The sequence below is a fragment of the Lontra canadensis genome, unplaced genomic scaffold (genome assembly GCF_010015895.1).
Source record: "Lontra canadensis isolate GAN:19392208 unplaced genomic scaffold, GSC_riverotter_1.0 scaffold228, whole genome shotgun sequence".
NCBI classification, from domain to species: domain Eukaryota; kingdom Metazoa; phylum Chordata; class Mammalia; order Carnivora; family Mustelidae; genus Lontra; species Lontra canadensis.
The window spans coordinates 272440-287565 of record NW_022631222.1 but is presented as its reverse complement, the minus strand read 5'-3'; the positions used below and the strand labels follow the sequence as shown (position 1 = coordinate 287565).

The window sequence follows — 15126 nt, the reverse complement described above, 5'->3', positions numbered from 1 at the left end:
GTGGAACGCCCACTATCCCAGCCAAGCCCACCGATCTTTAAAACCCCAGGCTTTAAGTAAGCCCCACTGGTTGTAAGAAGTCATGAAATTCAGCCTCAGCCCCTCTCACTTTCCACATCAGTTGCTGTGGGGATTCGTCTTCCCTGCGTGCTCCCCTCTGTGCTAGCCTAACTCTTGCCATTCTCTGCAATCATGGCTCCCTCCCAACCATGGCTGTGATCGGTTTCTCTCCCAAACCGTTCATGTCTCCATACTTCCAACCTTCTCTGATGTAGCTTCTTTTCTCTCTTTAGTTATAGAGCTTGTTCTGTCAATCTCCAGATTGATTTCTGGGATACTTATGTGTTCATGGAACAAGGTGAGCCTAGGGTGCTCCTATTCCACCATTGTCTTCCCTTTCAGTCTCTTTTTATATAATTTTGAGGATTGATTCCCATTTTGGGGAGTCACATTTTTTTTCCCCAAATTTTTACTTTGCTAACTGAAACTACCTGCCCCAGCGATTCCTCTCCACTAAGTTGTGGAAAGGGAGACGGGAATCCCAGAAATGTGAGGCTGCTGAGACCCATGTGAGGTCCCTACCACGCTGCTACCAGTGGTGCCTCCAGAGCGCCTCCCACACCAAAACTGAACAAAAGCAAGGGTGCTAGGGGAGGGAAAGCTCTGGTGAGGATCCTGATACGTTCACACAGGAGGGAGGGAGTGCTGCATGTTCATACCTTAAGAACTACGTATTGAGTGTCCAGTGCAGGAGGAAGGTGGTGTCCAGGGAAGGGGGGTACGTACGGAGACAGAAAACAGATGTTCTGGATTTCAGTTCTGCTCTAAAGCCACAGATGAACTGTGGATGGAATCAGCATCCAAGTCTACAATTGTTAACGACGAACACTTAAGCAAAGGCAGTTTTTATTCTGACTGGGTAGAAAGGGCAATTTTATACCTAGAGGGCAAGATGAACACAACAGGTTGCCTGGGGTGGGAGAGGGGACCGGAGGTGGGTTACTAGTTCAGTAAAGTGACAAAAAATGGGACAGAACCACCCACTTCTGCCCTGCAGTAAATCTGCCCGTGGGGTGGGAATGGGGAGTGCAATGGCTTTTAGAAGCCTTGAAACCTTAGCATCACTATGCATCCTTTTGCTCACAGGCTCATGTATTAGCTTCCCCTCCAATCCTTATGTTTGCCCCTTGAGGAGTGCCACCCACTGACCCATTCTGCCCCGTGTAGGAGAGACTATGCCATAAGTCACTTCTAGCCCCAGATGGAGAAAATGTCAACGTCAGGGCTTACCTCTGCGAGGCCTGGATTAAGAGTTAGTGTGCCATGAGAGGCTACCCAGCAGCTGGTCCCTAGGGTCCCGTACCTGATAAATGGCTTCATCACAAGCATTCTGAAGGCCCAGATTCACCATTGTGTTCTGCAGTGTGCGGCCCATGTAGAATTCCAAGGAAAGGTAATAGATGCGCTGAGGAGGCAAAAGAAGGCATCTCAGATTTTACATTCCAACCCCACACATGATGAAGATTAGGGTGATGAGCAAATTCATAAAAGTACCTACTTAAGTCTTTCATTTGGGCTACCCACACAGCCCCCAGATGGGCTCACTCCCTGTGCAAAGCCTTGGCCAACCTCAGCTTTCCAAGGGCAGCACTCAGGACCTTTTGACTATAGAGCCTCTGCTCACTGCCCTGCTGGATGTAAGCTGGCCTCCCCCAGATGGCAGGAGGGAGGGCAGGGCAGCACTGGGGAACAAGGCTCCCAGAATGGACAAAGCCAGGTCTGAACTTACCTTGGCCTCTTCCCCACCACGTGCCCTTGAGTAAATGACCTCCTCACCTCTTTAACATAGGAGAAAACAACCCTGTGACAGGGGAATACTTCCAAGTATTAACAACTTCTGACACCCATGATAAGTACACCCAGTCAACACAACAGGATGGATGTATAGACACATCCCTTTTCACTGGGTACACACGTCTGGATAATGCCTGCTGCCTGACTCTGGGGGACTGGGATATGCAACAGTCTGTGTAAACAATGAGAAGGACCAACTCCTCACTGGGAGCTAAGTGGGGTTCTGAGCCCTTCCCACGCAAGGTACGAATTATTCCTCACAACCATCCATCCAGTGGGCCATGGGGCAGCAGTGAATGAGCCACACTCTGGCCCTCAGAGTCTTGCTCTTACATGAGACTCCATGCTGCTTCCTGCCATCGAAAGGAAATCCTGGGAAAATAAATGGGGAAGAAGGGAGAAATATTGCTTACAGAAGAATTCCAATGAACGCACACAGGTGGAACGAGCAGGACAGAAAATCACCACGAATACAGCATAGTGTAACTGTCACAGACAAGAGTCACCATGAACACTGAAAACAGCGGACACAGCTTTACAGACTAATGGGATATCTGTCAGCCTCCAACATCACCCCCAAAATATGTATTAATTACAATGGTGGTTTCAACAAATGTCCAAAAATTCTGATATCTGTCCCTACAGTAGGTGACTTCCCTGAGGGTAGGCTGGATTGGGGTGACTCCCAGCTACTCAACAGTCTGGGGGGGGGGACTGTAACTTCATAGGGAAGGGAACTGGCTGTGCCACCTTCCTCAGGTGACAGGGATAACAGCCTCAGTACCAGGTCACGGTGATATGCTGTGATGAGAAGGTACCCTGCGGTATTCCTTCCAAGCCCCCAACCAAGACTAATCAGGAGAGAGCCCTGGAAAGGCCCCCAACTAGGGGTCATTCTGTGAACTGCCTGGCTAGCATTCACCAATTTGCCAAGGTCACGAAAGACAAGGACAGACCAATAACACTCACAGGTGGAAGGAGATTAAGGAGACATAATAACCAGAGGACCCTGGATGTGATCAGGGACAGAGATAATATTAGAGGAAAAAGTGCTAAAAATCTGAAGAAGGTGCTGAGCCAGTGCCAGCTCATTTTGATAATGGTGCTATGGTCATGCAGAAAGAGAGCACCACACAGTACTCCACAATATCTTTGTGACCCTCTGCAAATCTAATGTTGCTCCTAAATAAAAAGTTACAAAGCAAAACCAGGCTTTGGAAAGGGGTGTGTCTGTGAGTGCACATGCACAACGATGAGTGTATGTATCTCGGATTCAGGTGTGAATCCATGGGGAAGTATGGACTGTACTATAGTTTTATCTTTCCTGCAGGTTAAAATGTTCAAAAGACAATTTTTAAAAAAACAGCTGGCTGCACAATGCAGCAAGAGAATTCACTTTCCACAGACCGTTGTCGGCAGGCTTTGTCAGGCAAGGGTTTGACTGGGATGTCTGGCCTGTACAGGGCGACCAGCCTGAGCCACTTTGGGACCCAAATTCCATGCAGTGACACTCTTAAACTGTATTTCTTTATACCCCATTTAGAATTCTGACCAGCAGCTGACCAGAAGCCTTTTGAGAAAACTCCACGGTTTCAGTTTCAGCAGTGTCGTTCTCTGATTTTTTACAGCTGCGTTCATACCATTACTTCACACTTTCATGCAGCAGTTTTTAGACAATTCTCCTCAGAACCAAGAAGCAGCCTCAGAAGGTGAGCCAAGGTAGAAAGGGGCTCCCAATTTGCAAAATACACAGGCAGGGGAATTAGGAAAATGGAGACATCCCATGTCAGTGGATTGGAAGGCTTAACATTGATAAGATGGCAATACTTCTGAAATGGATCTACAGATTCAACATAATCCCTGTCAAAATTCTAGCTGGCTTCCTTGCATATTGATAAAATAATTCATGAGGTGGATTAGGTGGATCGATGGAAATGCAAGGGATCTGGAATAGTCAAAACAATTTTGAAAAGAACAAAATTAGAGGACTTATACTTCCTAATCTCAAACCTTATTACAAAACTATAGTCAACAAGACTGTGTGGTACTGGCATAAGCATGGACACACAGGGCAATGGAATAGAGGCCAGAAATCAACCTTCACATTTATGGTTAACTGATTTTCAACAATCATGCCCTGATAATTCAGTCAGAGGAATAATCTCTTTAACAAATGGTTCTGGGCAACTGGATATCCACATACAAAAGAACAAAGTTAGACCCCTACCTCATACCATATATGAACATTAATTCAAAGCAGATCAAAGATTTATACAACTTGGAGAAGAAAACACAGAAGTAAATCTTCATGACCTTGGAACAGGCAATGGTTTCTTTTGTATGACATTGAAAGCACAAGTAAGAAAAAACAGAAAAATTAGACTTCATCAAAATTAAAAACTTCTGATAACATGAAGAAAGTAAAAAGGATGGGAAGAAAGAGAATGGGAGAAAATATCTGCAAATCATATAACTGACAAGAGATTTATATCTAGAATATATACAACTTAATAATAAAAAGACAACCCAATGGTTTTTTGAGCAAAGGATCTGAACAGATGTTTCTGTAAAGAAAATACCCAGTGCCAACGAGCACATGAAAAGATGCCCAACATCACAATCATCAGGGAAATGCAAATGAAAACCACAATGAGACATCAATTCACATCCTCTATAGGACGGCTATAATAAAAAAGTTATCAGATAATAACAAATGTTAGAGTTTGAAAAAAATCAGAGTCCTCATATGTGGGGTATGGAAGGTGAGTTCTAAAATGGTGCAGCTGCTTTGCAAACAGTCTGGAAGGTCTTCAAAAAGTTAAAAGTAGGTACCATGTGTCCAACAGCTCTATGCTGAAGCAGGTACCTAAAAGAAACGAAAATCTATGTCCACTCAAAAACTTGTATGTAATAGAGGATGGAAGCCACTCAAATGTCCATCAATTGGTGAATGGGTAAATAAAATGTGGTATATTTGTATCATGGAGTATTATTCAGCCATAAAAAGGAATCGAGTACAGGGCACTTGGGTGGCTCAGTTGGTTAAGCGTCTGCCTTCAGCTCGGGTCATGATCCCAGGGTCCAGGGATGGAGCCCTGAGTAGGGCTCCCTGCTCCACGGGAAGTCTGCTTCTCCCTCTCCCTCTGCCTGCCACTTTCCTTGCCTATGCTAGCTCTCTTGCTCTGTCAAATAAATAAAATCCTTTAAAAAAAGAGAGAGGGAGAGAGTCACGCTACAACAAGAAGGAACCTAGAAAATATTACATTAGATGAAAAAAGCCAGTCACAAAGGACCACATATTATATGATTCCCTTTATAAAATACAGATAAACCTATAGAAAGAGAAAGTAGATTAGAAGTTGCCTAACTAGGAGGACGTAGGGAATCTGGGGTGGGTGATAGCTAAAAGCTGTCGAGTTTCTTTCTGGGGTAATGAAAATGTCTTAAAACTGACTGGTGGTGATGGCCCAACTCTGTGACTATACTGAAACTCTGTGACTATATTGAAACTGAATTGTTACTTTAAATGGGTGAACTGCATGGTATCTGAATTTTATCTCGAAGCTTTTACCAAAAAGTATAAAATATTAGGGGCACCTGGGTAGCTCAGTCAGTTAAGTGTCCAACTCTTGATTTCAGCTCAGGTCATGATCTCTGGGTCTTGGGATCAAGCCCTGTGTTGGGCTCTGCATTCAATGGAGAGTCTACTTGAGGATTCTCTCCCTTGCCCTCCCCTCCCATGAACACGCACATGCTCTAATAAATAAATCTTTAAATATATATATATATACATAAAATAGTACAAACGATGTATAAAATTTTGACAGATTATAGTAAAATAAATGTACATTAAGTAGAATACTTCCAGTGTAAAGATGATAGAATAAAAATGTTTCTGTCCATTTTTCCCTAAAACACACTGATGGGAAGTCAGAACAGGGAGAACTAAATTAGAAAACTGGCCCTCAAACCTCTTTACCACCGAGCTGCAAGGGGAGGACAAGGGTGATTGTCCGCAGCTGGCTTCTGCTTTTCTGAAGCGGAGGAATGGATAAAGCACTTTACGCTCCCAAACCTGTGTACTCACACACACCCACAGATGCATGCACTCATGTACACAGTCACATGTGGGCATATGTGCATGCACTTACAGATGTGCACACTCAAACCTGTATGCAATTCACTCACTCGCATATGTCTACTCACACATATGGACACACACAAACACATGTACACACTCATAAATCTGGGGACCAAGAAAGGGCTGTTTGCTCCAAGGCTGCACACATCCTCCAGTCCCCTGCCCCATTATCTAGTTGCAAAAAGCTAGTTCAGGAAGAATTCCCTCCACTCAGGGAGATGGAACTCAGGATCTACATCCTGAAATTTAAAACAGGAAAACTTGCCCCTTTGGGCTGCATGGGAAAAAAATAATACAACTAAAAAAAAAAATTAAACAGGAAAACAGAACAGGAAATAAGAAGGGCAAACAACACCCAGCATTTATCAAGGGACAAATACAATTTGTTAATACAGACTAATCCCAGATATCAAGAAACACTAATAAGGTAACAAAAGGACAGCACCACACACAGAAAGAAAAATAAATAAGAGATAAAACCACCACAGAAATGGAGATACTGCTAAATGCAAAACAGGGGCAAAGCTGGAAACAAAAACCTGGCTGGAAAAGTGAACAAAATGGGGGACAGCATGAAAAAGATTGGAGAGGAAAATATCCATACGGAATACAAAGAATACCTAACATCTGTGTGATTAGTGTCCCTAAAGACAGCGCCTGAATAAAATATTAAAAACTTTTTTTGATATAATTGAAGAAAACTTTCCATACCCAGCTAAATCCACAAATTCAGAGAACCCATATGTTCAAAAAAATCATGCCGAGTTCCATCTCTGACAGCCTTTTCTCACTTTCCTGAGACTTTTCTCATCACAAACTCGGCAGCACAGTGAGTGAATCCACAGCCATGCTGAGGACAGCTGCTGTCACCACTGCTCATGGTCCATTGCTTCTTCCCAGACGCTATTTACTCTGCACTTGAACTGAGTTATTATCATACAGGGTTTCCATAGCATTGTGCAGCCCCTCCCCTCCAGATGGGGCTCAGCCATCGTGAGAACACATGGAGCCCAACAAAACCCAGCTGTCTGAGAAGAGTGTGAGTGAAGGTTTCAAGAACAGTTGTGCCCTTTTCCTATGTACACACAAAGGCTTGCTTCTCCCCCACGTAACTACTTTTGAGATTCTCCCCAAGAGGCTTTATAACAAGTTGGCAGCTCAGGAATATTAACCAAGACGTTTTTATGTTGCCTTTAACTAGAATGTGTTTTTATTTTATTTATTTATTTATAGGGAGAGCATGCGCTCACACAATGCACAATGGGGTCAGGGGCAGAGGGTGAGGGAGAGAGAGAATCTCAAGCAGGCTCCACACCCAGTGCAGAGTCCCATAGGGAGCTGGATCTCATGACCCTGAGATCATCACCTGAGCCAAAATCAAGTGCCAGACGCTTAACTGGCTGAGCCACCCAGGTGCCCCATAGAAATATGTACTTTTGAGTTGTAGTTCCATCTCTGCTAAAGTCTCTAACTTTTTTTTTTTTAAGATTTTATTTATTTATTTGACAGACAGAGATCACAAGTAGGCAGAGAGGCAGGCAGAGAGAGAGGAAGGGAAGCAGGCTCCCTGCTAAGCAGAGAGCCCGATGCGGGGCTGGATCCCAGGACCTGAGCCGAAGGCAGAGGCTTTAACCCACTGAGCCACCTAGGCGCCCCTAAAGTCTCTAACTTTTAACTAGCACTAGGAAAACAGCTTGACTATCTTTTTGTAAGGGATGAAATGTTGGGTCTAGTTTTAAAATTTTCCAGTCTTTCTTTTTTCTCCCAAGTTGAGTACGATGTCAAGGGCTCAGTGGTTTATTTAATTCTACAGACAGTTCCAGGGAGCCTCCCCTGTGAATAAGAGGGGAGCAGAAGCAGTGATTCTGGGGCTCCCCTGGTCACTCAGAGAAGACTGGAGACAGTGGGCTCTAAGTCAGGCATGGCTTATCTGCCCAGCTGGAGCACTGCACTCTGGCCTGTGGCAAGTTTTCTGTTGTTGCTGTGTAATTTGTTCTAGGAACTTTTATAGTTTCCTCAAATGTGTTGAAATTGTTTTCCCCATTTCCTTAAGATGGTTCAGAGTAAAGGCAAACTGAAGAAGGCTTGCCAGCAGTGCGGCCCGAGGAGATGAGCACACTTTGGAATCACGCACACTGGAGCCCAATCTCGGCACCTAGCCTGGCCAGCTGTGTGGCCTGGATCCCTTCATCTCCCTGAGAAACACCATGTGTACCTTGGGGTACAACCAAGCTTTGAACTCAGGCTATATTGGTCCCCTTGCCAGGCCAGATTTTCAGGGAGAGTAATAGAACCTAATTAGTAGGGTGGCAATTTTGGACAAAACCACCTGAGGGCACAGGCTTGGCATAAGAAAAAGCGTAGTCGGCTCACCTGCGAAGGCCCAGCTCCTCAGCATGACCAAACTCTGCTGCTGTTGCTGCTGCTGCTGCCGCAGGCCCAGGTTCATCCCAGGTCTGGCCCAGCCTCTTTCCACCCCTCCCACCCTCCCAGCTTCCCCAGCCACCATCTGTGCAACTGTGGACAGGGCCACCCAGCTCAAGGAGAGCCAGCTGAAAAACCAGATGCTCCCCTGCTTTGGCCTGAGAGAGACAGGGACCCCTTTAGCCCCTCTATAGCAGCGGGGGGGCCTGCCGCCCAAGATGCTAAGCTGGGCTGTTGACCTTTCCTGTATGGTCCCTTCTTGCAATATGACTGTAACACATATTAAGTAGCTTAGAGGGGTGCCTGGGTGGCTCAGTGGGTTAAGCCTCTGCCTTTGGCTCAGGTCGTGGTCTCAGGGTCCTGAGACTGAGCCCCACATCGGGCTCTCGGCTCAGCAGGGAGCCTGTTTCCCCCTCTCTCTCTGCCTGCCTCTCTGCCTACTTGTGATCTCTGCCAAATAAATAAATGAAATCTTAAAAAAATATATTAAAAAAAAAAAGTGGCTTAGAGGCAGCTTTTTTTTTCAAATTGTGTTCATTTAAAGGCGAAGCCTAAACCAACAGGCAGCACTACAGAAAAACAAATGAAGCTCCCTAACATAAAGAGATGAAAAGAGGAGCAACACAAACCCTATACAACACAGTAATCTCCTGAAGACATTTTAAGAGTTAAGGAATTTGAATTGTGGAGCTGGAGCTGAATGACAAGAGGCAGAGCGTCATTTTCTCTTCACACGATGGAGATTCATTAACAAAACTGGACTTCTACAGACCACCAATTTATTTTCCCTCTCCAAGGGAAAAGAAAGTCTTTGTTTAGCAGAAGGCTCTGAATGCTCTGCAGGAAAAGGAACAGAGAACTTCTCCAACATTCAGGGCAACGAAACACAGGCTGGGCAACTGTTTTCACCGAAAAGAAGCGGATTCTGGCCAGAGACGTGTCATCCTGTGCCCTGGAAAAGGCAGCAGCACTCCCCTTCTCGACCAGATTCTGTCTGTGCTATGTCTTCACACGCCAGCTGCCTTCTCATGGTGGCTAATCAGGGAGAGTGGCCCCCACAGCAGGCAGCTAGCTCTGTCAGGGAGCTGGCCAGGACAGAGACCACCAGCCCAACAAGAGGCCAACTCTGGTGGGCTCCCCAGCCTCTCCAGTGGCTCCAGGGCCACACTGCCCCAGCCTCTCCCTGCTGCCGACAGCTGAGGCTCATCCTCATCTTCACTGGCTGTGTCACGGCACACATTCTGCTCCATCTGAGGGGCTTTTTGGAGAGTCACACTGACAACACCTTTATGAAACCACTACTCTGTCTGCCATAAGGATGTTGAACATTAGCTCATCTCTCTCTTTCTTAAAGATTTTATTTATTTGAGAGAGAAAGCATGTGCACATGGAGGGGCAGAGGGAGAAGCAGACTCCCCACGGAGCAGGGCGCCCAATGTGGGATTCAGTCCCAGGACCTGGGATCATGACCTGAGCTGAAGGCAGATGCTTGACCGACTGAGCCACCTGGGTGCCAACATTATCTCAGCTCTTAAACTCCCAATCTATGAAGTCACACTCAAGCACTTTCTTTTAGGATTAAGTGCCAGGGAAACTTGGCTTCCTGTAACTGGAAGATTTTTGTTCCGGTGTGGATCAAGAATTTCTTTTTCCACTTTAGGTACTGGTAACTAGAACTAGAACATGGGGCTGTTTGCTCAATTTGGAAAATGTAAAATACAATAATAGAATTTGAGAACTTACAGGGATCACAAAGATCACTCAGCTCTGCAGGGAACAGATTTCCTGTGTGCTCCGTGACATTTTTACAATCCCTTGCCTTCTGCCTTCCATGCTGTTAAGCTCTACAAAATATCTACTCACTCCCATTCCAGTGCCAATCATGCAAGTCTCCCTCCCACAGCCAGAGAAGCCAGAGCCTAATCAATTAATGTGAAGTGATCTGGACTATGTCGAAGTAGGTTTATAACCTGTGTGGTCCTAGTCAGCATTTTTTTTAATTAAAAAAATTTTTTTTCTAGTCATTATTTTAACCCAGCTACCTCCACCTTTCATCTTAAGTGCTGTTTCCAGGCTGAGAAGACACTCAACTAGAGCTGAAATCACATGTAATTCCTACACCAGAAGACGCCATCCAAGATAGAGCTGACAAAACTTTTCTGTAGTCTGACTACCTTGCTAAAATTGTGTTTATTTCTCTTCCCTTTACTGTGTCCTAAGAACCCCATCCCATAGAAGGTAGGAAAAAAAAAGCCAGTAATTATCTGTTGCTGATCTGCTTCATATCTCAGAATGTACAGATTTCTAAATAGCTTAAAGCTTTGATTTGTTTGATGAAAAATTAGGTACAATCTGAAAAGACATAAAGTTCTCCCAGTTGTCTTATTTGTATTTATAGGAGATCTGTAAGTGGCAGCACCATGTCTCTATGAATGTCCTGGGTTTACTCTTTCATGGGGTTTGTCTAACAGAGTCTCCCCGATTTTTGGAAGCACACACTTACATTTTTAAGGGTAAAGGAGCAGCAAGTCTGCAACTTACTTTCAAATGGCTCAGAGAAAAAAATGTATTAATATGTAAAGAAAGGGACACAAGAAATGTGTTAAAATGTTTAATGTTTGTGAATTTGCATGAAAAAGAGTATTTATTATTTCTGCAACTTTTAAGTCTGATGTCATATAAAATAGAATTATTTAAAAAGTCATTTAAGGGGCGCCTAGGTGGCTCAGTGGGTTAAAGCCTCTGCCTTCGGCTCAGGTCATGGTCCCAGGGTTCTGGGATTGAGCCCCGCATCGGGCTCTCTGCTCTGCGGCGAGCCTGCCTCCCCTACTCTCTCTCTGCCTGCCTCTCTGCCTACTTGTGATCTCTGTCTGTCAAACAAATAAATAAAATCTTTTAAAAAAAAAAGTCATTTAAAAAGGGCTGGGATTCAGAAGCAAGGTCAATGATGGTATTTCATAAAAATACAAAAGGGTCCTTGCAGCCATCCATTGCATCTGGGTATTAGAGCTCTCCAGAGACACAGAATCAACAGGAAAAAAATATATAGAGATTTATTTTAAGGAATTGGCTCACACAGTTGTGAAGGTCTGAGGCTAAAATCAGATGAGGGAGGGAGGATGGTGTTTGCAGTCCAAATGCAATCTGCTGGCAGAATCTCCTCCTGCTAGGGAGGGGTGAGCCTGAGGGGTGGGGGTCAGGGGTGGTGCTATCAGTCTTTGTTCTATTAAGGTCTTCAACTGATCAGACGAGGCCCACCCTACACAACAGAAGGTAATCTGCACGACTCAAGCGTCCACTGATTTTAATATTAAACTCATCTAAAAAACACCTTCACAGAAACATCCAGAATAGTATTGGATCAAATTTCTGGACACTGGGGCCCAGAAAAGGTGACACAGTAAATAAGCCATCACAGCTCTTAAGAGCAGAGCCAGACTGTCTTCTTTGAAAAATCATAGCACATACTCTGAGAGGATTCTTAATCTCATAAAATGACGGCTTAACCCTATCTTCCACTTGGCGAGATGTCAGGTTAATCAGCAACACAAAACATCTGTCTATCCTCAAGCTTCTAGCTTGAGAGAAAATAACTGAGCTATCTGGTGTCAGGGAAGCTTGCCCATGGGGTACAAGGTCAACTTCACAAGACAAGTGGAAACATATCAAAACTGGGTGTGTTAAAAAGACCCCAGTGGCTGGTCCCATCAATAAAAGGAAATCTTGTAAGTGGAGGCGGTGGGCAGCCAAGAATGCAGAAACACTGCTTTAGATCATATTCCTTTAACTCCTGCGTCCAGCCAAACCATAAGAGTAATCATATTCATTATGGTTATCCTATTAGAAATATTTAAGACTGCAGTCTGGGCCCATGGTGGAGCAGTCTTTACTTAATCTACTATCACGGCTATGCTGTGAGCATAATTATGGGAAAGAGCCATTAGTAAACAGGCTCTTCCACCCACTGCAGGGATACAGTAGGCCAGCCGTCCGCATTCTACACTACCTACTTTAAAATCCCACAGAAGATATCTCACACTTGCTCACTCTAGCAATTATCACAGAGATCCCATGACTCCTGTAAGTGGACATGAACAGCCATCTGCTTTGGTTGCCAGAACTTATGTCTGCACTTTGAATGCAACCTGTTTCCCTACTGTTACTCTCTGGCCCCAACCTTCTCTTTGAGGTCTTCTATTACTTTGAACCTTTATGTCATGCCTTGCTTAAGCATTCTCTGGTTCTTTTTGGATAGAGATGGAATGTCAATATAAAATGGAAAGATTTTATAAGCAAACACAAGCCCCACAACTTTTTAGCACGGCAGGGACCTCAGAAGTGGATTACCTCATTTAATCCTTCCCCCATTTTAAAGATGAAAAATCTGAGGCCAAGCAAGATTAAGAAATCCAGCCAAGTCCAAGGTCTCACAGATGGAATGGTAAAGCTAGGACTAAAAGCAGTTTGGGATCATGTAAGCCATCCCTCCCAATCCAGCTCTCTTCTATTCCTGAATTCAGAGTGGAGTTCCAGCTCTGGAGTTTCATCCCAGACTCCTGACCTTGCCATTACCTCAGAGAATCTTTGAATCAACTTCAGAACGAAGTATTGCCTCCCATCAAGTGCCCACCCTCTCAATTTTAGCCAGATTTTTTGACCTGGTTCACCAGGCCAGTTGCCTGAAAAATCTTTCTCTGAGCATAAGTTCCATTTGTTTCTGCTATTGCCAAAAATAGAAGGCTAAAAGGGTTCTGAAATAATAGGTACAGCATTATACTATTTTGTATAATAAAAAAGGTGTTGCTACCAGAGTAGAAAAAAAGATGTAGGACACAAAATGTTTATAGCATTTACCATGTTATTACTATGTGTTCAGAGAGATTAAAATTAATGTTTCCCTTTCGTCTTATCTGTTTTCCAATTTTTCTTCCAATAATCATAAGAACTTGCATAATTGTCTGGAAGACAAAAAAATTAAGTATAAGCACTTAAATTACTAAAGATAGATCATTCGGCTACCCCAGTCAGAAGTGCAGTGGTACAAGACCCCGAGGTCATTCCCAGGCTGGGTGTAGCTCTGTAGGGCCCATGGTGGAGCAGTCTTTACAGAGCTCCCATCAGGTTCTGACCTTTGTGGAGCTTATATCTGGTCCATTAGAAGCAAACATGTAACTTCTGCAGAAAAAGGAGAGAAGGAGCTTGTTTTTCAACGTGAATTAGCCAGACTGAAGCACTTAACTTCCAATTTTCCGTTTTAAATGGCCTTGCTATCCAGAACAGGCAAAACAACCTTCCACTTAGTGGCTGTGTGGTTTCTTTAAAAGACAAAACTTTCCATCTGTATCACCACGGCAATCAAAACTCAGACCTCTCACAGAGGCAGGAGGACTGGGAAAGCCGTTTTGTTAGAGGAATTAATTCTGTTCATTAAAGGTCATTTCCGTAATCCCTGAGCCTCACTGTCCTTTTCAGGATCTAATTATACATAAACACTTTAACGGGAACGCAAGGTTTTGGGGTGTGTCCTGGCCCAGGTCCAGGGAAATGTCCTTGAATGTGCAAGCAAAGCTGAACCCCTGTCAACTGCTACACTGACAGCAAAAATGATGTTGCAAACCAGAGCTCTGACATCCTCAGGGAGTTCTGGGGCAGCCATTGCCTCTTGGCTAGTGTCCCTGGCAAAGTCATCCTAAGCCCTGTTGTAAAAACCCACTTTGCCCATTTGGTGCCACTTCTTTCTATGCTGTCTTGCATGCTAAATGTGAAGCAGCCCATTTGGTATTCTAACAAATCTGTCCTTCTTACCATCTCTATTTTAGAAAAAAAGAGTGCCCCAGAGTAAGTTTGGAAAAGCAGTCAATCTCAGTCTTACCACTTATTAAACATTTCTTAATGCCTCATGAAAATACTCCAAAATACTATAAACAAAGCTACGCACTGCCTATGTGTACACTGCAAATTGGGTATTTGCAAACTGGCTTCAGGCCTCCAAGTGTGTCCCTTCCTCATCAGTCGCTCTACCTCAGAATCATAGAAAGGACAATATTCTCTTCAGTCAAGAGCAAGAAGAAAAACCTCAAACTGGCAGCAGATGGGTGACCAAGATTATGATAGGCCCATCAAACTACCAATGGTATTCGAGAAGCATATTTGCTAACTTGGAAAGCTATTGAAAAAGCTACAAATGTCAACAGAAAAACCACAAAACTGTATATACAATATACTTTTAAAAATGTGTATGTATATTTAATAGAAAAGGATCTGAAAGTCCATACACCTTTATTTTAATATGGTTAAGAGTAATGGAGTCACATCAGTGACTTTTCTTTGGTATATTTCATCTTTTTCTACCATAAGCATAAATTTCTGCAAAATACAAGAAGTAACAATTAATTAATCTCCGCGATTAATTACTTAATCTCCGTGAACTTTAACCCAACAACGTTCTTCAAGGAAGGTGCAGAAACCCCTAACGACAGAGCTTTCTTGGAGGGCTCCTTCTCTGAGCTCCTTACCCCCTGCTGCTCTAGCAGGCGTCCTCAACGATTTTCTTCCGGTCACCGCCTATCCAAAAAAAGCCCCACAATTCCCCGCAGATGACTGAGCTCACCCACCTCCGACACAAAATTGCCTAGGCCTGGCTCCAGTACTCTCTTCTCTCACACTCTGCTACAGAAAAACAAAAGGTGGGGGGCGGGGACAGCGGA

General features: G+C 44.1%; 1 protein-coding gene across 1 annotated transcript in view; it reads right to left on the bottom strand.

The window, feature by feature from the left end:
• Positions 1 to 15126, bottom strand: part of PYGB (glycogen phosphorylase B) — a 57190-nt gene that overhangs the window by 41152 nt on the left and 912 nt on the right. The window contains exon 2 of the mRNA XM_032849408.1: positions 1364 to 1465. Coding sequence (XP_032705299.1) covers positions 1364 to 1465 — 102 coding nt within the window. The remainder of the gene's footprint in view (positions 1 to 1363; positions 1466 to 15126) is intronic.